This window comes from Fukomys damarensis, unplaced genomic scaffold (genome assembly GCF_012274545.1).
Source record: "Fukomys damarensis isolate Sample0158 unplaced genomic scaffold, DMR_v1.0_HiC HiC_scaffold_36, whole genome shotgun sequence".
NCBI lineage: Eukaryota > Metazoa > Chordata > Mammalia > Rodentia > Bathyergidae > Fukomys > Fukomys damarensis.
Window position 1 is genome coordinate 44,843,643 of NW_022900948.1, and position 19,996 is coordinate 44,863,638.

General features: G+C 57.1%; 1 protein-coding gene across 1 annotated transcript in view; it reads left to right on the plus strand.

The window, feature by feature from the left end:
- Nucleotides 1-19,996, plus strand: part of Hmcn2 (hemicentin 2) — a 103,445-nt gene that overhangs the window by 54,635 nt on the left and 28,814 nt on the right. Inside the window, 20 exon segments of the mRNA XM_033758996.1 lie at nt 1-39; nt 564-731; nt 1,033-1,146; nt 1,551-1,637; nt 2,152-2,343; nt 3,072-3,245; nt 3,340-3,453; nt 3,746-3,888; nt 4,490-4,640; nt 11,679-11,906; nt 13,019-13,132; nt 13,366-13,553; nt 13,839-13,935; nt 14,456-14,617; nt 14,716-14,829; nt 16,185-16,387; nt 16,979-17,060; nt 18,462-18,593; nt 19,695-19,838; nt 19,912-19,996. Coding sequence (XP_033614887.1) covers nt 1-39; nt 564-731; nt 1,033-1,146; nt 1,551-1,637; nt 2,152-2,343; nt 3,072-3,245; nt 3,340-3,453; nt 3,746-3,888; nt 4,490-4,640; nt 11,679-11,906; nt 13,019-13,132; nt 13,366-13,553; nt 13,839-13,935; nt 14,456-14,617; nt 14,716-14,829; nt 16,185-16,387; nt 16,979-17,060; nt 18,462-18,593; nt 19,695-19,838; nt 19,912-19,996 — 2,731 coding nt within the window.

Here is a 19,996-nt window from a genome sequence, read left to right on the forward strand (position 1 = left end):
CCGGCCGCGCCGAGAGGAGGTTCGAGCTGTCCGTGCTGGGTGAGGCTGGCGGCTGCTCCCATGGTCCCTCCGGAGGCCGGGTCTCTGCCAGGGCCGCACTGGGGCCACCAGCCCTGTTCTCAAATCAGGACCAGTGCTAACAGCTGGACTGCCCGGTCCGCGTCCCCCTTCCTCTTCCCCCCCCGTCCTCCGTATTTGCTGTTCCTTACTCTGTTCCTAGCTGACCGCTTTCCGATGGTGGGTACGATGTGATAGGGAACTCAGGGCACTGAGAGACCAGGGAGCCCCGCAGGCTCTGGTGGGAGGTCAGGGCTGCCCCTGGAGGGGTCACTTGGTGCTGAGACAGAGTCGGGCCCCCACTGGGCGACAGGAAGAGGAAGCCAGGTAGGGCAGCACATTCATTCCAGTCCCTGCCTAGGTACCTCCTGGTTGCCCAGCTGGGCGGTAGAGGGGTCACCTTCTCATCAGGCCTGGCCTCCCAGGGACCCTGAGCTTACCCGGCCCTCCACTTTAGGACCAGATCCTGGGGAGGACGGGGTCCTAAACAGCTCCTCTCTGCTCAGTGCCCCCGGTGCTCCTGGGAGACGCAGACCCTCTGACCAATGTCACCGCTGCCTTCCATGGCCCCTTGACGCTGCTCTGCGAAGCCACAGGGGTTCCCCCGCCTGAAGTTCGCTGGTTCCGGGAAGAGGAGCCCATCCACCCCGGGAAGGACACCTACCTGTTGGCAGGTATGGTATCGGCCAGGCTGTGTCCTTCAGGTCTGATTCCCTCTGTCCGCAGCGTGACTGACCTCTGGCCCCAGCCCCACGGTGGGGAGAGGCACATAAGTTCCTTTGCTGTTCCCCTGCTGCTGACCCAGAGTGATCATTTTCACAGTAAAGGTTCTGACAAATTGTGCAGCCAGGAGCAGGCTTCAGGAAGGACTGGTCCCAGTACCTCCTCTGCTTTATTCCCCACGAGATGGATCTGTGATGGTTCTCACTGGTAAACAGGAAGGAAACTGAGGCCCACACCCTCCTCCCTCCCCAGGTGGCTGGATGCTGAGGGTGACCCAGGCCCAGGAACAGGACCGAGGTCTCTACTCGTGCCTGGCCAGCAACGAGGCCGGAGAGGCGCGGAGGAACTTCAGCGTGGAGGTCCTGGGTATGTCGCAGCCCCGTTCCTGTGGGTGCCCCGGAGTCCTTGGGCCTCCTGCCTGGGGGCTTCTGGGCCCAGGCAGGGAAGGGGGAGAGGCCAAGCCTTGCTACTTGGCCTTATCAAAATTCCTGCTCCGAGGCCACGGTGGAACTTTCTAGAAGCAGCGGGACCGCACACAATAGAAGGGGAGAAATACTTTCAAGGGTTTGTCCACAAGGCACTGAGGTTTCCCTCACCCTGCAGGAAATGTGCACTAAACCCTCTGCCCATGGAAGCAAGTGCCAGGGCACAGGAAAAGCAAGGCACGGGACAGTGAGGTGGAGCCCTGGGCTCTTGGCTTTCTGCCCTGTGGTTGTGCACTTGGAGCCGCCAGCCCTGCTTGGGAACTGGCGTCTCCGCACTTCCCCTAGTTCCCCCCACTATTGAGAACGAGGACCTGGAGGAGGTGGTGAGGGTGCCCGAGCAACAGACGGCCCAGCTGACCTGCAACGCCACAGGTGAGGGCCACGCCACTCCCCCGGGGCCCCGGGACGTCTGCAGAGTGTGCTTCTCCCCAGCGCCCTCCTGTCCCTGCTGACGGCACCTCTCCGCCTCTAATGCTGCCCCGCCGGAGTCCTTGGCCGGCCCCTGAGGCCTGGGCTTCCTGCCCAGCCTGACTAATGGGACAGGAACTGGTATCAGCTGAGATCCTGGCGGAAGCGGCTTCTTGTTTCCATGGCAGGGCTGCCGTTAATGCTTATGGGATGAGGGATGGGTGGATGGAGGGTGGATGGAGGGCTAGGTGGGTAGGTGGACAGACAGCTGTCTGGACAGAGGAATTGGCAGACGAGTGCGTAGGAAGGTGGATAACTGGATGGATGGATGGGGGCAGCAGAGCCGGTGAATGAATGGACGGGAAGGTGAGAGGAGAGCTGTGGCTCTGTCTCGCCCTCTGTGCCGTGCCCTCTCCGCCCAGGGCCGGAGGCAGCGCGGGCCTGGTGTGGCTTCTGACCTCTGCTCCCTTTGCTTCAGGCCACCCGCAGCCCAGCGTCACCTGGTTCAAGGACGGCCGGCCCCTGGCTGGTGGAGACGCCCGCCGCATCTCCCCGGACGGGGCCCGCCTGTGGGTCCTCCAGGCCAACCTGTCCCACGCCGGCCACTACTCCTGCATGGCCGCCAACGCCGTGGGGGAGAAGACCAAGCACTTCCAGCTCAGCGTGCTGGGTGAGGGCTGGGTGTCGCCGGGCCCCTGGGCGCTGGTGGGAGGTGACCAGCTCCTTGGTGCTGCTCTTTCTTCTCTGGATTTGATGACGGTAACAGCAGCGGTGACTCGGCGCTGAGTGAGGCATTTGGTTACATCCTCACGGTGCGCCTGGGAGGTAGCAGACGAGTCTGTCCCTGTGTCACTCATGAAGCTCTGAGGCTTAGAGTGGGGATGTGGCTCATGCCCAGGGCGTCCGTCCCCCAAGGACGATGCGCCACATGCTGTCTCTTTGGTGGGGGGAAAAAGAGGATGGGCCAAGCGAGAAGGCCCAGGCTGGCTTGGTGACTTCCGCTTCTGAAAATGCTGGGTGTGAAAGAGGAAACTTTAGGACCAGTACGAACAGAAAGCCCCCTGTGCCTTCCGCCCAGCGCAGGGAGGGGTACACACTGGAAACACAAGCGGGACGGAGACCATTTGTGTATCTACTAACGTCGATACGCTGGGTGTTGAGATGTTACTACTAGGGATCCTGAGGCGGAAATGAGCTGTCTTTCCCTTGTGCACGGATCCGCAGTGGGAAACCTGGGCTCTGGGCAGCCAGGCCTGAATTCAAGTCTCCTCTGAGCCTCAGTTTCCTGTCTGCGTAAGGCACGCAGCTGCAGCACGAGGCTGAGGGGCAGGGCTTGAGGCCGCTCTGGCCCTCAGTCGGGGCTGGGGACCTGCGCGAGGGTACCCTGCCGCCCCACAGTGCTGCCCACCATCCTGGGAGCGGCCAAGGATGGTGCCGGTGAGGAGGTGACCGTGACCATCAGCAGCCCCATCTCTCTGATCTGCGAGGCGCTGGCCTTCCCCGCCCCCAGGATCACCTGGATGAAGGATGGGGTCCCTTTCGAGGCTTCCAGGAACATCCAGCTGCTCCCAGGTGACGTCCTCTGGGCAGGGACAGTGGGCCCGGGGGACGCGGTCAGACTGGGTCACCGGTGCTCACAGTGGCTGCGGCGCCGGCCCCCGATCAGGTACCCGCGGGCTGCAGATCCTAAACGCCCAGAAGGAAGATGCGGGCCAGTACACCTGCGTGGTCACCAACGAGCTGGGGGAGGCCACAAAGAACTACCACGTGGAGGTGCTCAGTGAGTCGGGGGCCCGAGCACTGGCCACGCAGGACATCCCAAGGCACCTTACGAATTCAGGGGCCACGTTAGGATCCGGCTTCATGGACTCCCAGCACCCGAGGCCTGGCTTCCTTCTGCAGGGTCCTCCTCCTAGACCGGGACCCCAGAATGGCCCCCAGAGGTCACCCCAGGAGCCTCCACCTCAGACCCGCCCTGTCTCTCTGTGGCCATCACAGGCAGACGCCTGGTCCCTAGTGGGCAGCCCTTCCCCCACTCCTGGTGGCTCCTCACACTCTGTGATGTCTTTCAGTCCCCCCTTCCATCTCCAGAGACGGCCCCGCGGCGGAGCTGGGCGTGAAGGAGGTGAAGACCAAGGTGAACAGCACCTTGAGCCTGGAGTGCGAGTGCGGGGGGGCGCCCCCACCCGCCATCAGCTGGTACAAAGACGGCCAGGTGAGTGCGGGGACCACAGGCGGGCCTCTGCCCACCCCCTGCTGGGTGAAACACTCCAGAAAAGGCAGACCAGAGAACTTCTGAGCACAGCTTGCCTGGGCCCTGCCTTGCCTTTTATTTTTTATGTATTTATTTTAGTTTAATTTAAATTTTTTTTAATTTACTTCTGCAGCCCTGGGGATTGAGCCCCGGGGCATTTATGAGGAGCTACATCCCCCGACCTTTTTATTTTTTAATTTATTTTATGTGGAAACAGGTTCTCACTAAGTGGCTGAGTTTCCCAGGCTGGGATTGAAGTCACAGTCTCCTGCCTCAGCCTTCCAGACGGCTGGGGTTGCAGGCCTGTGCCAATGTACCTAATACAGCCTTGGCTTTTAACCCAACTTTCTAAAGGGGACAAGTCTCGCACGCACTAAATGCCACTGTTTTTACCCTGTCCCTTCCAGTCTTCAGGCTAAATGGCTTTGCCTTTACAAAGTCAGGTACTTCTGTGACTTTGCACGGTGCTTTTAAAAATCAATTGCAGCGTGAGTGCCTTCATCTCGCCGCTCCCTGCCCGTTTCTGACTGTCCCCTCTTCTCCTTCTCCTCGTCCTCCCCAGCCCGTGACCCCCGGCGAGCGCCTGCGCATCCTGGGCGAGGGCCGCCTGCTCCAGATCCAGCCCACACAGGTCTCGGACTCTGGGCGGTACTTGTGCGTGGCCACCAACGTGGCGGGCGAAGACGACCAGGACTTCAGTGTGCTCATCCAGGGTGCGTAGCACCGCGCGGCCGACAGGGGGCGCTGAGAGCCGAGCTGTGGCCGGCAGCCCACGACCCACGCAGGTGTTTCCCACGCTTCCCCGCCACCCAGGGCAGAGGAGATGAGGCTCAAGGGAAGGGCTCTCCCCGGAGTCACAGGATTGCGTATGGAATGGGCCCGATGGAGCCAAAACCCCGAGCTCTAGGACCCTCTGGCAGACGCTTTATCAGGAGACGTTGGGGAGAGTAGGTGGAGGGGCCGGAAGTGATACGTGTTGGGGTGTTGGGGATCTTTATCATCTCCTCCGTGCTTTTGCTAATGTTTGACATTTTCCTCTCAAAGAAGTGAAGGCACTAGGGGTAGACGTAGTTGTTAATTTTATCTGTACAAGAACGAGGAGTTACAGCTACAGAGGAAGGGGGGGCGCTGCCCAAGGCTGGGAAGGGCTTGTTTGTTCCTCTCTAGGCCCTGCTTCATTCCCCACCGTGATGCGCTGTGTAACAGGTCTGCTGGAGAGCATCATCGTCATCGTCATTATTAATTTCTGTCACGAGGGTGTGCTCGGTACAACCTACTGAGCACAGGCTGGTGCTCGGTTGAGGCCCTCAGCTGGGTGGGCGCGGCGTGCCTGCCTTTCAGTCTCTATGACTGGCTCAGTGTTTTTGACAAGTAGGGGTAGGAGGCAACGGAGAATGATAACAAAGAGGATAAGAAGCTCACGTTGCCCTTGTGACTCTGTCGATCTTTAAACTTCGGCTGTGCGTGGACTGGTCAGCGTCTAGAGTGACCAGAGCAGGACTGTCATCTGGTGGTGGCCTGATCTTGTCATAGGATCAGCTGCTTCGGTGGTCTGGATCCCGTTGGCTGCTCTGTTTGTCTTGAGCCATTGGCTCTAGCCGGCTGTGGAGACCTAAGTCACAGTTCCTGTTATTTTAGCAACAAAAATAAACAGGACTACAATATGAGGCTCTTACCATATGGGCCCTATGGGTTTTTTTTTTCTTATTTTTTGATCCAGAGTCCCCTGGTTTGAATGGGTGTACTAGGTCTGTTAAGCTTATGTGTATTTTTTTTTAATCACTCAGCTAGGGATATCTTGCAGGGCTATTTTTAAAGCCTGTATTTGTTTTTTCACAGACAGTTTTTCTAGTATAATTTTTTTCTTTAATTTGACCTGTGATTGGGGGTGGCCAATTGAGCAGAATTTTGCAATGCGAATACCCAGTTTGTATGGTGGAGGTGTACTGGACTTGGAGAACCATGGGCAGGACTTGATCTCATCTCAAGTGAGGTTTTTTTGACAATAGTTTTTAAAATAATTGTTTGAGGGTCTGGCTCACGTGATTTGTTTATTTATAGCTCTGTGGCTGATAAGCTGTATGAAGCTTTTATTTTATCTTTAACATCTGTGTGAGCTCTTGGACTATCCGTGGTGTGACCCCAAGGTCAAAGGCCATCTAAATCTTGGGATGATGTCTCCTACCGGTGCCTTGGTCCCCTCTCATGCTCCTCTTGTTCAGGTGGGGAAGGCTTTCATCTGTTCTGAGAAGATGTGGGCAAGCACCAGTGTATACTGATAGTCACCAGCTCAAGGCATTTCAGTAAAGCCCGCTCATATGGGGCAGCTCCTGTGTCCTGGGTACTCAGGGGCTGGGAGGGCTTTGTCTTTGGTCATTCTGTGCCCAGATCAGGCACTGTTCAGAGACTCTGGGTGATGGCTGAGTCTTGACACATAGGAGTGGCCCTCAGCATTGTCCCTGGAGCTGTTTTTCCCATACGTGACCCTTGATGGACTTCTCTTACAAACCTGGGGCCCAACATCTCAGGGATAGCCAGCTTTCCACTAGAGAACTTTTATCAACCTCCTTTTATATAGTTTGCAGCTTCTTGGGCAAACCAGGCTTTTCCCCATGATGAATAATTTGGGGGATTTATGGGATGTGTGACATGGCCAGGGCCCCCCTTCTTGGGAGTGCCGGGGCACTTACTTTGTCTTCTGGTCCATTTTGGGGGGTGCTTTTAATGTTCTAGTCTTTTGATGCCCCCTACATTGCAGGACGGTTACCTTCTTGGTGGCCCATATAGCATCAAGGAGTTGAAAAATCTTTTTTTAAAAAATATTTTATTTTCCTGTAGCTGTTAGGAGTCCCTTTATCTATGGCTCCATCCATGGTCATGTAACGTTGTAAAGGCATATCTGGAATCCATACAGATGTTAGCTTTTTATCTTTTGTTCTTTGTCTTCTGGGCTGAAGTTTTGGTGGATGGAGGTTTGGCCTCTATCACACAGTCTAACGTCAACATTACATATCTTGTCTGTTGGGGCTCCTTTCAGCAACATTTGGGTCTCTGAGAGCGCCCTTGAGAATATTTTGTCTGTGATTTTTACTCCTGATGGGAGGCTTCTGGCTCAACAGGGAGCAAAGTAGCAGGAAGAAGAACGTTCATATAGGGCCGGGGATTTAGCTCAGTGGCACCACACCTGCCTTGCAAGTGCAAGATTCTGAGTTCAATCCCTGGTACAAAGAAAAAGAAAAAAAAAAAAGACTGCTCATAATCTCTAGGGTTGCATAGGGAATTTTTTTATGGGAGCCCTTAATTTGAGTGTTTCTGGGGTTTATAAGTGATGGTGTCTTCTCTGTTCCATCAAGGTTATGACTGAATCTGCATCAGCAGGGCATTGGCAGCAAGCACTTTAAAGCATGAAGGCCGCCCCAGGGCCACAGAGTCTTATTTGTTTTGACAAGTGTGCCATCAGGCAGTGACAAGTTTTCAGGCAGTGGTGGGATCCTGTGACCTGTGTCAGGACCCTTATGACCATTTCCTTTTGTTCCTGGACCTGCAGGAAGAAAGGCTTGGTTGTGTCTGGCAGCCTCAGGGCTGGAGATTGGGTGAAGGCCTTTTGAGTTTGATGGAGTGCCCTCTCCTGTTCAGCTTCCCAGAGGCGGGGCTCCTTTTCCTCCCCCTCTGGCAGCTTTACCTAAGGGCTTAGCCGTGAGTGAGACGTTAGGGACCTGGATGCACAGAAACCTGCCACCCCCAGAAGCTCTCTTACCTGGCATCTGGCAGTCGGGGTGGAGAGGGTGCAGACAGCTTGTTTTGGTTCAGTGCCCATCGATAGTCCCCTTTGGTTACTATAAACTCAGATACCTGACCTTTTGTTGGCAAATTTGAGCTTTTCTTTTTGGACATCTTCTGTTTAGCCTTTCAGAGCAGGCGAGGAGGATCTCTGGTCCCTTGGAGACAGCCCTCATGTGAGGGAGCTGTGAAAAGATCATCTACGCGTTGTAATAAAACACAGTCACTTCTTGGTGTGAGGACGACCTTGCACAAAGATTGTGGTCATCCTTATTTCCTGGGGAAGCCTAGTCCAAGTGAATTCTCTCTCTTTTTTTTTAACGCCAGCAACTGGGTCCTCCTGTTGAAATGTAAAAGTGGGGTTGATGGATTGGTGCCGAACAGAGACAGAAAAAGGCATCTTTCAAGTCCAGGCAAGTGAAGCAGGCAGCACGGGCTGGGATGAGTCCCAGTAGTGTATGTGGGTTTGGCAGCGAACCCGTATGGTTTCCAAGCCTGATTTACAGCACATAAGTCTTGTACTGGCCTACATTTCTTAGTCCCTGCTTTTTATGTACTGACAAAAGCGAGGCGTTCCAAGAAGACTGGCATTTGATCCGGATTTTCTTTTTATTATAAGCCTCTTTAGTAGTCCCTGGATGCCTTGCACAGCTTCCTGGGAAGGCGATATTGGCAGGCTCATCTTGGAGTTGCCCCTAGTCTCAGTTCCATTAGTCTTGATTTACAGCTGGTGCTGTGGGCCGACTTCAGCTCATACTCTGGGAACTGTCTGCGTCAGCCTGTACCCTTCACTTGTGGCCGACCCGGCTGGTTTATCGAGCACGATCTCATCGCTCAGCCTGTGGAACTGTGAGGGTTAACTGGGTGGGTCAGATCGTTTTTTTCTCCTTGTGGCCCAAAGGCAATTTGGGCTTGTAATTCGTGAAAAAAAAACCTCTTCCCAGCAATGGGACTGAGAAGCTTGGGAGGGATAGGAGCTCATGTCCGGTGTCTCTTCCCCTGTAACACACGCCTTGGGCTACTCCAGTAGCCCGACAGCTTACATCATGTGCATTGATTCCAAGCTCGTTTCTGACAGCTCCTGGGTTGTTCTTGTGCAGCTCGGCCTTCGCCTTGTTTGTTTCTTTAAGCCTCTGGTCACCTTCCTGTTTTGCTTCTCGATCATGATTAATGCATACCTTAGTGACTGCCACTTTCGGGAGGCGAGTAATACTTATGCCAGCCAACTCCACTAGCTTTTGTAATTTCTTCCTGATGTCACCCTGTGCCTGTCCCACGCAGCTGTATTTTCTGTGCACTGATTTTAGTTGCCGCTGGGTTAGAGGGAGTGGGTGCTCTGGTTGTTGTCCACCCTGAGTAACCACTCTGTGTATACATTTGGTTTCTTTCCCTGGCCAGCCGCCCCGTATCACCACCCTGACTCCGGGGGGTCCGCTTTTACCCCACAGCCTCCCATGAGCCTCTTTGTGAGTTCTTTAGCACATATCCTAATGGGCTGAACTTTGATGTTTTTCTCTCATATCTACTCTGTTGCAATACAAATTGTTTTCTCAAGTCCTTCTGTTTTAGGAATAACTTGAGATCTATCAAGTTAACAGGCAGCCATATCCAATTCTGAGTCTTTTGAGCAAGAAGGAGCTTTTGGAAGGACAGCACTGGCTTTCATCAAACCAACAAGCAAACGTACCCATTTTCTTAGATAAATTACCTCTATATTCTTTTTCTCAGCATTTGTAAGCATGTTAGTCTTGTCCTCATCCCTCTTTTTATCTTTCTAACAGGATAAAACTTTTATCGTATAAAATATTTTTGTATCAATAGTGTAATTTGTGTACTTGGAGCCTTTCTTAATATTTCCCTCCATCTCATTTACTGTGACTCTGTTACGGCAAACTTGCCTGCAGCTCTTTGAATTTTAGAGGTTTTTTTTTTTCTTTTTAAAAATTCTTCCCTCATGTTGTTACATTTTAAATTTAACTGGCTGCCAGTGGACCTCAAAGTAACCTTGAATTAACGTTTTTATCAACTCCATAATTACAATGTAAAATTTTGCATTGTATAAGAAATGTTTTAAGCACACCAGTGAAATAAAAACATCAACTCAAATTGGAACCCAAAAGCACATTTATCAACTAGCTAAACTTTGTGGTTTGAGTCTTCTCGTAAAACCTGTTTGTATCTGTCAGGATGCAGTCGCAGCTTTTTAACTTTCACCGTTCAGCCACGACTGGGACGGCACTGGCCCTGTGGCTCCAGAACCCTCCCCACGTCTCACTCCACTCTTTCTGGTGATTTGAAATGAAAAGATGACCTTTGCTTTGCCTCTTTAACACTTGGTGGGTGCAGCTGGAGCTAAGGGTTTGTGCTTTGCGCCCTGGTCTCAGCCCAGCCTCAGAGGCGTTCTCTCTCTGTCTCCGTCCGGTCCGGGCTGGGTCACCCTCATCACCGTTCCGCCCATTTCACCAGGTTTTGTTTTTTAATCAGCTTGTCTGTGAGGCCCACTAAAGCTAAGCAGCTTTCAGCATGCCTTTGCCCTTTGTCGCATAAATCACTCCCTCGGTTTACTTTTGCTTTTAGACCTCAGTACACCTGGGTGTGAGTTCCGTCCGACTCCCCGAGTCCGCTTGTCACAACCTCTGCAGGTCACTCTCCTCGCAGGCCTGAGTTAGCAACCGCTGCTGCGTGGGGCTGTCGAGTTCATGTGACTCAGTCCAGACGGCGCCGAGCCTCTCCCACGGTGGGCCGCTCTCACGTCCCTGGCACCCTCAGGAGCCGATTCTCATTGCTGGCCACTCCTGCTCTCGGTGCTGGTGCAGTCCGATTACTCAGTGCTCCCCAGGAAGGACCAGCTTCCCCTGTCTGTACGGGACGGGCTCCCCCTGGGGGCCCTACCTTACTGTGACCGCGGAGGGCTTCAGCAGTGCCCTGATCCCCTCCGGTTTCTTTGGTGTTGCTGATTCCCTCTGGGAGCTGAAGTCTCGCCCCACCGCTCCAGGCCCGCAGGCAAGGGAGACAGCAGCTCTGTTGTCTCCAGTCCCTTCGTGGTCCCAGAAGTGTTGCAGAATTCCAAGAGACAGGAGAGACCTAATGAGTCAGGAGGGTTTCCTTAAGGTGGCTGCACCCGCTCAGGGGATGCTGTCCGAGACAGCTGAGCGTTGGGCCGAGAGGAGTTTCCGCTTTTATACACACATTTTGTGATACTGCGTTTTGTGGAAGAGGGTGGCTTCTCTAGTGACGTGGCAAGTGTACTGGAACAGGACAAGGGCGGACAGTTCCGGATATGAGGACAGTGTCGTAAACTGCCTCCAGGACATCGTTAATATTCTCTGTCCTAGAACAAGCGGTTACAGCTACAGAGGAGAGGGGGTGATGGGTGGGAACTGCCCAAGGCTGGGAAGGGCTTGTTTTTTTTTAAAGTCTCCCTTCGGGGAGGAAGGCAGGAAGTAGGCCCTGGTGACCAGGCCAAGCAGCTTAGTTTTGCCGGGCACCTTGCCACCGTGGCCCTGCAGGTGGAACGCCCTCTGCACCCTCGGGTGCCTCTGGGCCAGACCCTTCGCCCTGGCTCTGTCATTCGTGGTCTGAGGGACTTAAGGGTGTCGTGTCCTCTCCAACCTGTAGTAGGTGATCAAAGCAGGTGGCCTTGTGGCCCCTTCCGGCTGTAGAAGCTGGAGATTTTGTAGTTCTGTTCTCTGATAAAGGGGTGCAGACCAGAGCTTCCCATCCTGAGAAATTTCTCCAAGTTACAAGGAGGCTTTGATGCCCATTAGAGGAGGGCTCTGTCGGGTAGGAAACATATCCTGGTCCTGGCACACAGTAGCTGCTCAGTAAGCACAGTGTGAGGATTTAACAGTTCCTTGCCCGGAAGGAGCGGCTGCAGCGTGGAATTGTGCACCTCCTACCCTGGCCAGGTATCTGAGAGCAGAGGTGCACTCCCTGGCTAGGTTCCCTCACAGTGCTGTCTCCCCGCCCAGTGCCTCCCATGTTCCAGAAGGTGGGTGATCCCAGTGCCGCCTTTGAGATCCTGTCCCAGGAGGAGGAGGAGGAGGAGGCCCGGGGTGAGGTGATGGAACGTCGAGAGGTGGTGGAGAACAACCCGGCCTACCTGTACTGCGACACCAATGCCATCCCCCCGCCAGAGCTCACTTGGTACAGGGAGGACCAGCCCCTCTCAGACACTGACAGGGTCTCCGTGTTGCAAGGTACATGGGTGCCTGAGCGCCCCCTGCTGTGTGACCCTGGGTGGTTTTGAATTCCGAGGCTCCAAAGGAAGGGCTAGAAATTCCTGGCCTTCCCGGATGGCTCCCGGCTCCCAGTGTGCCAGGTGCCAGCTGGTGCCGGTGGTGTGGACCCACATCAGGTCTGTGGTCCTCAGCTTAGCAACTGAACTGTGTCCTGCCAGGTCCCAACTGCAGCAGTGCTAAAAAGGGGACCCGGGACCCCCAATAAGTGAAGTCAGACCAAGCTCAGTGTTTGGCACCTGTGAAAGAAAGAGGTTGCACAGCTGGTTCTGTCGGCAGTCCCAGGATGACCCTGCTCCTGCCTGTGACCTCTGACCATGCCAAGGGGGCTCAGCCACATGCAGATCCTACCGTGGGTTAATCCCAGCCACCAGCCAGAGCCGGGCCGGCCACCCCCCATCTGCTGCCAGCCTCTGACCTCGGCCATGGCCCTCGTTCCTCGTTCAGGCCACCCCCCATCTGCTGCCAGCCTCTGACCCCGGCCATGGCCCTGGTTCCCAGCTAATGACCCCAGGCGGTGAGGAAGCTCAAACCTCCACAGGCTCCACCCCAGGCTCTGCCTCTCGTTCCTGGCCTCTGTCCCACGGCACTGTAGGGCATGAACCCCTGGTTCTGCCCTGGTCAGGCCACCCCAGCCTGGCCCTGAGCACACAGCCACCCTAACCAGCATCAGCTGGAGGCAAACTCCAGCCCCTGCTTGATGCCACATTCTGTCCCTGCCTGGCTCTGGGTCACAGAAGGTCCTGAGTGACAACCCTCCCATGGCCGCAGGCCCAGGAGCCTCCTCGAATGCGAGTCCGTGCCTAGTGCTGTCCTGCTGGCCCCTGGTGGAAGCCTCAGTTTCCCTCCCTGTAAGATGGGGTCACGGCAGCATGTGTCCACAAAGCCACTGTGCCCGGGGCCTGGCCCATGGCGTGCTGGCAGCCGCACTGGGCTTGGCTCTCTCCTCACACACGAGCTGGGCAAGGCAAGCTGCACACAGACCAGGCAGGGAGGGCCGTGCGTCCCGTTCCTCGCTCCTCGGTGGGGACAGTGTCTCGCCCTGAGTCCAGGCCTCTGTCCTGTGCCTGCAGGTGGCCGGGTCCTACAGCTTCCCCTGGTGCAGGCAGAGGATGCCGGGAGGTACTCGTGCAAAGCCTCCAATGAGGTGGGCGAAGACTGGCTTCACTACGAGCTGCTGGTGCTGAGTGAGTGGCCCCACGAGGGCTCCGTGTGAAAGGGCCCAGCCCGTGCTTCAGCCCCACCAGAGCCAGGGGTTCCCAGTGGGGCTGCCTGCTTGGGCTCACATCTGAGCTTGGCGCTTCCTGGCTGTGTGACTCCTTGGTTCAGCCAGACCTGGGAGGGCTTGGTGAGCCGCATGCAGAGCCCCAGCCAGTGCCCGGCACCTGGCACCGTGCCTCACCTGCCTGTATCTGCCCAGCCCCGCCTGTGATCGTGGGTGACACCGAGGAGCTGGTGGAGGAGGTGACCGTCAACGCCAGCAGCACTGTCAGCCTGCAGTGCCCGGCCCTGGGCAACCCGGCGCCCACCTTGTCGTGGCTGCAGAACGGGCTGCCTTTTGCCCCGAGCCCGCGGCTGCAGGTGCTGGATGACGGGCGAGTCCTGCAGGTAAGGATCCTGCCGCCCCAGAGGCTCTCAGCCTAGCGGGCTCAGAGCCACCATGGGAAGTCGGTGGCCTCGGACGGAGCCTGGCCACATGGAAGGCACCAGGGACACCTACTTCAGCCACCTTATCCCCACATGGGGCTGTGTGGGACCCCAGGGGCCGGCACAGCCCCCAGCAGTGACACCCAAATGTCACACAAAGCCCCAGAGGGGGTCCTTATGGAGACCCCTCCTGTTTTGTGTGAGCCCCTGGGGTCATGAAGGTCACTTTCAGGGTGGCTCCCCCAGGTGTCCACCGCAGAAGTGGCCGACACTGCCAGCTACATGTGTGTGGCGGAGAACCAGGCGGGCTCTGCGGAGAAGCTGTTCACCCTCAGGGTCCAAGGTGAGAGGGCTGAGGGGAGGCCAGGAGGTCCTGTGTCCTGCCCCAGGGGACCCTGATCACTCACTAGTGGCCCGACCCTGATGTTCGTAAGCAGCAGTGGAGGCGGCCGGGGATGTCCTTTTCCAGGCCACCCAGCACCTGAGTTGAGCGCTTGCTGTGTACGTGTGCCTTTCCTGGGCAACCCCTTCCTGTACAGCTGGGGAACACTCAGAGGGGGCCCGAGTCGGGGGGGGCACCTCAGCACCCCAAATCCACCCTCAGTCACGGCAGCCTCGGGAGCTCAGATGTGGGACAGCTGTGGCCTCGGGGATGGGAGTGGACAGTGCTGAGCACTGGGTTGGTGCTCTGGCCCTGCCGCTGACTGCTGTGCAGCCCTGAAGAGTGCCTGCCCCTCTCTGGTCTCCAAGCCCCTGTTCGCTCATGGTTTGGGGAGCTTTCTGAGATGTCTTTGCCCTCGGGGTCTCACCCCTGCCCTCATCCATCTTCACGTCCTACTTCTTCCCTGTGGCCGCGGGGACAGTGCCACCGCGAATCACGAGCCACAGCCCGGAGCAGGTCACTGCCGTCCTCAACAGCAGCGTCTCCCTCCCCTGCGAAGCCCTGGCGCACCCGCGCCCCGAGGTCACATGGTACAAAGACACCGAGGCCCTCCCCCTGGGGAAAGAGGTCTTCCTCCTGCCTGGTGGGTAACAGGCTTCCCCGAACCTGGGACAGGCTGTGTGTCTGGGAGGGATCGCAGGTGGGCGGCTGGGGCTGGTATGAGGGGCTGGCTCCCCACAGGCACCCACACACTGCAGCTGCCCCGGGTGCAGCCCTCAGACTCTGGGACCTACCTGTGCGAGGCCCTCAACACAGCCGGCCGTGACCAGAGAGCGGTGCAGCTCAGCGTGCTGGGTACGTCCTGTGCCCGCCCGCCCGCCGTGCGCCGCTCCCTCGGGCGGCAGAGCCAGTTGGAGGCGGGGAGAGGCCTCTGGGTGGGTGGGACACCCCAAAAGGATAGCATCCCGTGGCACCATCTGCCACCGAGCTCACAGCGACACTCTCAGAGCTGCACAAACCCCGGCTGGGAGCTGGCCCTGGGCCCCGGGGCAGGTTTTCGTCCCTCCTGGGGCCCTGGCTGTCCTGTCTGTTGCCTGCTGGCCCGATGCACGGCTCGTGGGAAGCTTTGACTCTGGTCCAGTTGAGAGGGATCAGTGAGATGGACCCCACAAGCCAGGCCCAGGAAGGGGCCCTGCCTTCCCAAGCACAGGTGGTCGCAGACTCTCAGCATGGGAACCACAATGGCTCATGGCCTCTGGAATCCTCTTAGGGGAAAGCTGGTCCCAAAGCTGGTCCAGTTGAGAGGGATCAGTGAGATGGACCCCACGAGCCAGGCCCAGGAAGGGGCCCTGCCTTCCCAAGCACAGGTGGTCGCAGACTCAGCATGGGAACCACAATGGCTCATGGCCTCTGGAATCCTCTTAGGGGAAAGCTGGTCCCAAGGTCACCAGCCAGGGCTCTGGAAGTCTCTCCGTAGCCCTGAGCTGGTTCGTTCACTCACGGGCTCACTTGCTGTGTGCTGGATGCCACACCAGGTCCTGTGGTCTCAGAGTGGAGGACAGGGCTGCATCCATTAGCCAGACTGACAGGGCAGCAGGGGCCCCACGGAGGGCTCTGCCCAGCTTGCAGGAAGGAGCCCAGGAGGGCTGTGAGCAGCTCCCTGTCTTGGATGCTGAGGCCTAGGGAGGTGCGAGGTGTGAGGCTGCCTCTACCACTCAGCAGGTTCTGGTGTGCTGCCTTCGCTTCCCTCGCTCCGGGCCCAGTTCCCTGTGGGACCCTGCGGGGCCTCCGTTGGTGTCACCTGTGGGACGGCTTAGGAGGACTTGGGAGGCCCCGGCGAGTCACTGGGCTGTCTCGTGTCCCCAGTCCCCCCTGAGGCCTAGGGAGGTGCGAGGTGTGAGGCTGCCTCTACCACTCAGCAGGTTCTGGTGTGCTGCCTTCGCTTCCCTCGCTCCGGGCCCAGTTCCCTGTGGGACCCTGCGGGGCCTCCGTTGGTGTCACCTGTGGGACGGCTTAGGAGGACTTGGGAGGCCCCGGCGAGTCACTGGGCTGTCTCGTGTCCCCAGTCCCCCCCACCTTTAGGATCTCCGGGCCCAGTTCCCTGTGGGACCCTGTGGGACCCTGCGGGGCCTCCGTTGGTGTCACCTGTGGGAGGGCTTAGGAGGACTTGGGAGGCCCCGGCGAGTCACTGGGCTGTCTCGTGTCCCCAGTCCCCCCCACCTTTAGGCTGGCTCCTGATAGCCCCCAGGAGACCGTCCTTGTCCGGGCCGGGGACAAGGCCATCCTGAACTGTGAGACAGACCCACCCCTGGAGCCGGTTGTGACCTGGTACAAAGACCAGCAGCCCCTGGCCCTGGAGCCACGGATCCGGGCTGTGCAGGGCTCACAGAGGCTGGAGATCTTGGTGTCCCAGGTGGGTGGCCATGGGCAGAAGGGCAGAGGTCTGGGAAGCGGGTGGCAGGTGTGTGGCCTCCGGGTGGAGACCCAGGAAACATGTGGTCTCCCGAGAGTCAGAGCCCAGCCCCATGCCTGCACTGACCTGCCCTGGGCAGGTTCCTTCCCTGCTGCCGCCTCAGTCCCCCCAGATCTAGACGTTTTCTCCGGGTCCTTCTTGCTGGGATCTGTGGCTCCCAGGACTCTGTCCCATCCTCCCGCCCTCTCCGGTGTGGGTCGTACACCCTGAAGGGTTTGTTGCAGGAATATTTACTTTCATCCTGAAGTCCCCCTGGGCCCTGTCTCCTGGCCCAGCTCCAACCCTAGAGAGGGGGGCCTGGCCCCAGGTTGGGGCCCTGTTGGGGGAGCCTGTGTACTCACTTGCCGGGACCCTTCTTCCTCGTGAGGCTCTTGAGAAAGGCCCGAAGGTCCTGTCTCCCTTTAGCTCCCTAGGCAGAACTGGTAGATTTGGGGAGCCCCTGCCCTTGAAGGCTTCTGGGACTTGGATCTTTTAGGGGATCCCTCACCCCAGCTCCACACACCCCATCACCACACGCTCTTCTTGTCCCAGGTGTCAGACAAAGGTTCATACAGCTGTACAGTCAGCAGCGCCGCTGGGGAGGCCACGCGGACCTTTGTCCTCACTGTCCAGGGTAAGCTGAGCCCAGTGCAGCCAGGAGCCCACCCCAGCAGCACCTGGGCTAGAAAGAGGAAGTGGTGCTGCAGGTTATGAGCACAAGATCTGGACATTAAAAGAGCAGGATCCTAAAGGGTTCTGCCAAGACCAGCTTTGTGGGGTTACTTGGGTTCATCACTGGTCAGGCATCACCGGTAGGAGCAGGGCTTGCTGGCTGGGCACCCTGGAGGCACCGGAGTGCTGGGCACAAGGCCTGGCACTGGGTACTGGATGAAGCCTGAGACACCAGGCACTCGGAGCCCTGGGGCCACCTCTGTCCTGAGCCCCGAGGGCACCATGTCATCAGCCCAAGGATGGAACATAGAAGGGTGGCATACAGCTGGACACTGGACACGTATCTCAAGCTGGGTGGAGAGGAGCGGGCTAATCAGTCTGGGGAGTTGGCTAGGTTTTCTGGGGTCAGATATGTGTCAGGTAGTGTATAGATCTAGCCGTGTAACAAAAGTCTCCAAAGTACAGTGGATTAAATCAGAGAGAAGTTTCCTCTCGGGCAAAAGCCTAGAGGTGAGTGTCTGGGTTAGTGGGGTCCCCCGACTCAGGAGAACCCACCCAGATTCCTTCTATCTTGCCGCTCCTCCATCTCCAAGGGTGCTGACCCTGTTTATGTGGTTGAAACCAGAACACACTGCATCCTATCCCTAACCACAGGAAGCAGAAAGGACCAGAAGCAGAGGCTGGCATTTGTGTTAAGCAGAAGTGTATCTGTCTCTTCTGTGCACAAGAGCTCAGGCATCTGGCCATGTGCTGCAGGGGAGGCTGGGAATTGTAGTTTTTCCTTGCACAACCAAATGCTCAGCTAAGATTCTGCTGTGCATGATGGGAAAATAGGCTGGAGGGGTACCCCATCTACCAGCAGCCTCTCAACCAGGGAGCAGCAGGTATATCCCATCCTGAGACATACTGAATATTCTTGAAAATGATCAATACTAGGCTTGCTGCCCCAAGTGCACAGCTCTCCCCATGAACAGGGGGAAGTTGGGGATCTGTGGTCCTGGAGGGCAAAGATGGTTTGCCTCGAGCCCAGCATACACTGTTCCACTTGTAATGCCTGCTTGGGTGCATGACTTTATCCTGGATGAGCAGAGAATGCTGGGATTGATTCGTGATGTCTGCCCTGGGACAGTCAAGGGCTGCTGCTGTGTGAGCCATGCATTCACTATTCTGGGCTCTGCTTTGTAAATGCTCTGAAACAGCCAGCTGGTGCTTATACCTACATCTGTGAATAAAACAATTATCACCATCAGTGGCGGAGCATAGAATGTGAACTCCTGGCTCCAAGGAAGGGCTTGCTGATCTGCCTGAGACAAAGGGAAGGGGCAAGTCCCAGGATTCCAGGAATGTGGCTTCTTTCCTGCAGCGCCCCCAACATTTGAGAACCCTGAGACAGAGACAGTGAGCCAGGTGGCTGGGAGACCCCTGGCCCTGACCTGTGATGTATCTGGGGTCCCTGCGCCCACCGTGACTTGGCTGAAGGACAGAATGCCTGTGGGTGAGTCTGACATGTCCTTCTTAACTCTTGAGTGCAGGGGCTGGGGTTTAGCTCAGTGGTTCCACCTCCTGCCTTGCAAGCACAAGGACCCAAGTGTGATCCCTGGTACAAGAAAAACAAACAAACAAACAAAAAAAACTACTTTGGATGGAGATTTTCACTGGGTGTGGTGGCTCACACCTGTAATCCCAGCAGATTACTCAGGAGGCTGAGGCAGGAGGATCGCTGTGAGTTCCAGACCAGCCTGGGCTACATAGTGAGTTCCAGGTCAGTCTCAACTATATAGTGAGACCCTGTCTCAAACAAAACAAAACAAAACAAAAAATCTCTTGAATGCAGAATACTGTTTTATTCAAGACAATGATAATGAAGACAGAGGAATTTGTTGGCTGTTACTCCCATCAGAATCGGAAGGCAGGTTCCATTAGAGGCCCTGCCCACTTGGAGGCCCATCCCCTTTCCTTCTGACTTTGATTGGCTCTTAGACTCTGGACCTCAGGAACCACTCCCTTCCTTCACCCTTCCTGCAGGCTCCCAGAAGACCAGCTCTAGAGGTTCTAGACTGGAATGGTGCTATGTGCCTGTAGCCCCAGCACTCTGGGAGGCTGAAGTAGGCGGATTGCAAGTTCAAGCCCAGCCTGGGCAATTTAGCTTAGCAAGACCTTGTCTCATAAAAGGGCTGCAGGTGAACTTCAGCGTGCAGACCTTGGGTTCGAGCCCCAATAGCACAGGGCTGTTTGTCGCTCAGCACATTCCAGGGGGACAGCCGGGTGGGTGGGTAGAGACAGCTGCCGGGCAGAGCTGCAGCTGGAGGAAGGAAGGGGCAGCGGCTCAGCTCATGGGCCAGTGAGGCGCTCTTTCACCTTGACCAGAGCCTTGATAGCTGCGGTGAGGGGTGGAGGTGGGGCCTGAGCCCAGGTCCCGGATCCTTGAGGGCACAGGTCCCTGGGGAAGAAGTGTCCCCGGTGGAAGGAAATCGGAGGCCCTTGTAAGGAACAGAGCAGTCAGAGACGAGGCTGAGGAAGGCCCCGCTGCTGGACCTCAGTTTCCCTGCGTACAAGAAGCAGGCGAGGGATGCAGAGCCCCTGCCCGGTCCCGCAGAGAGCAGCGTGGTGCACGGCGTGATCTCCCGGGGTGGCCGCCTGCAGCTGAGCCACCTGCAGCCCGCCCAGGCTGGCACCTACACCTGTGTGGCTGAGAACGCCCAGGCCGCAGCCCGCAAGGACTTCGCGGTGGCCGTGCTGGGTAAGTCTGTGCCCTGTGACTCCTCCCGGAGCCTCTGCCCGTGGCGCCCACCTCACCACACCCCTTGCCGCAGAGGCTCCCCGGATCCGGAGCTCGGACGCCCCAAGGGAGCACAGCGTGCCGCAGGGCCAGGAGGTGCGGTTGGACTGCGAGGCCCA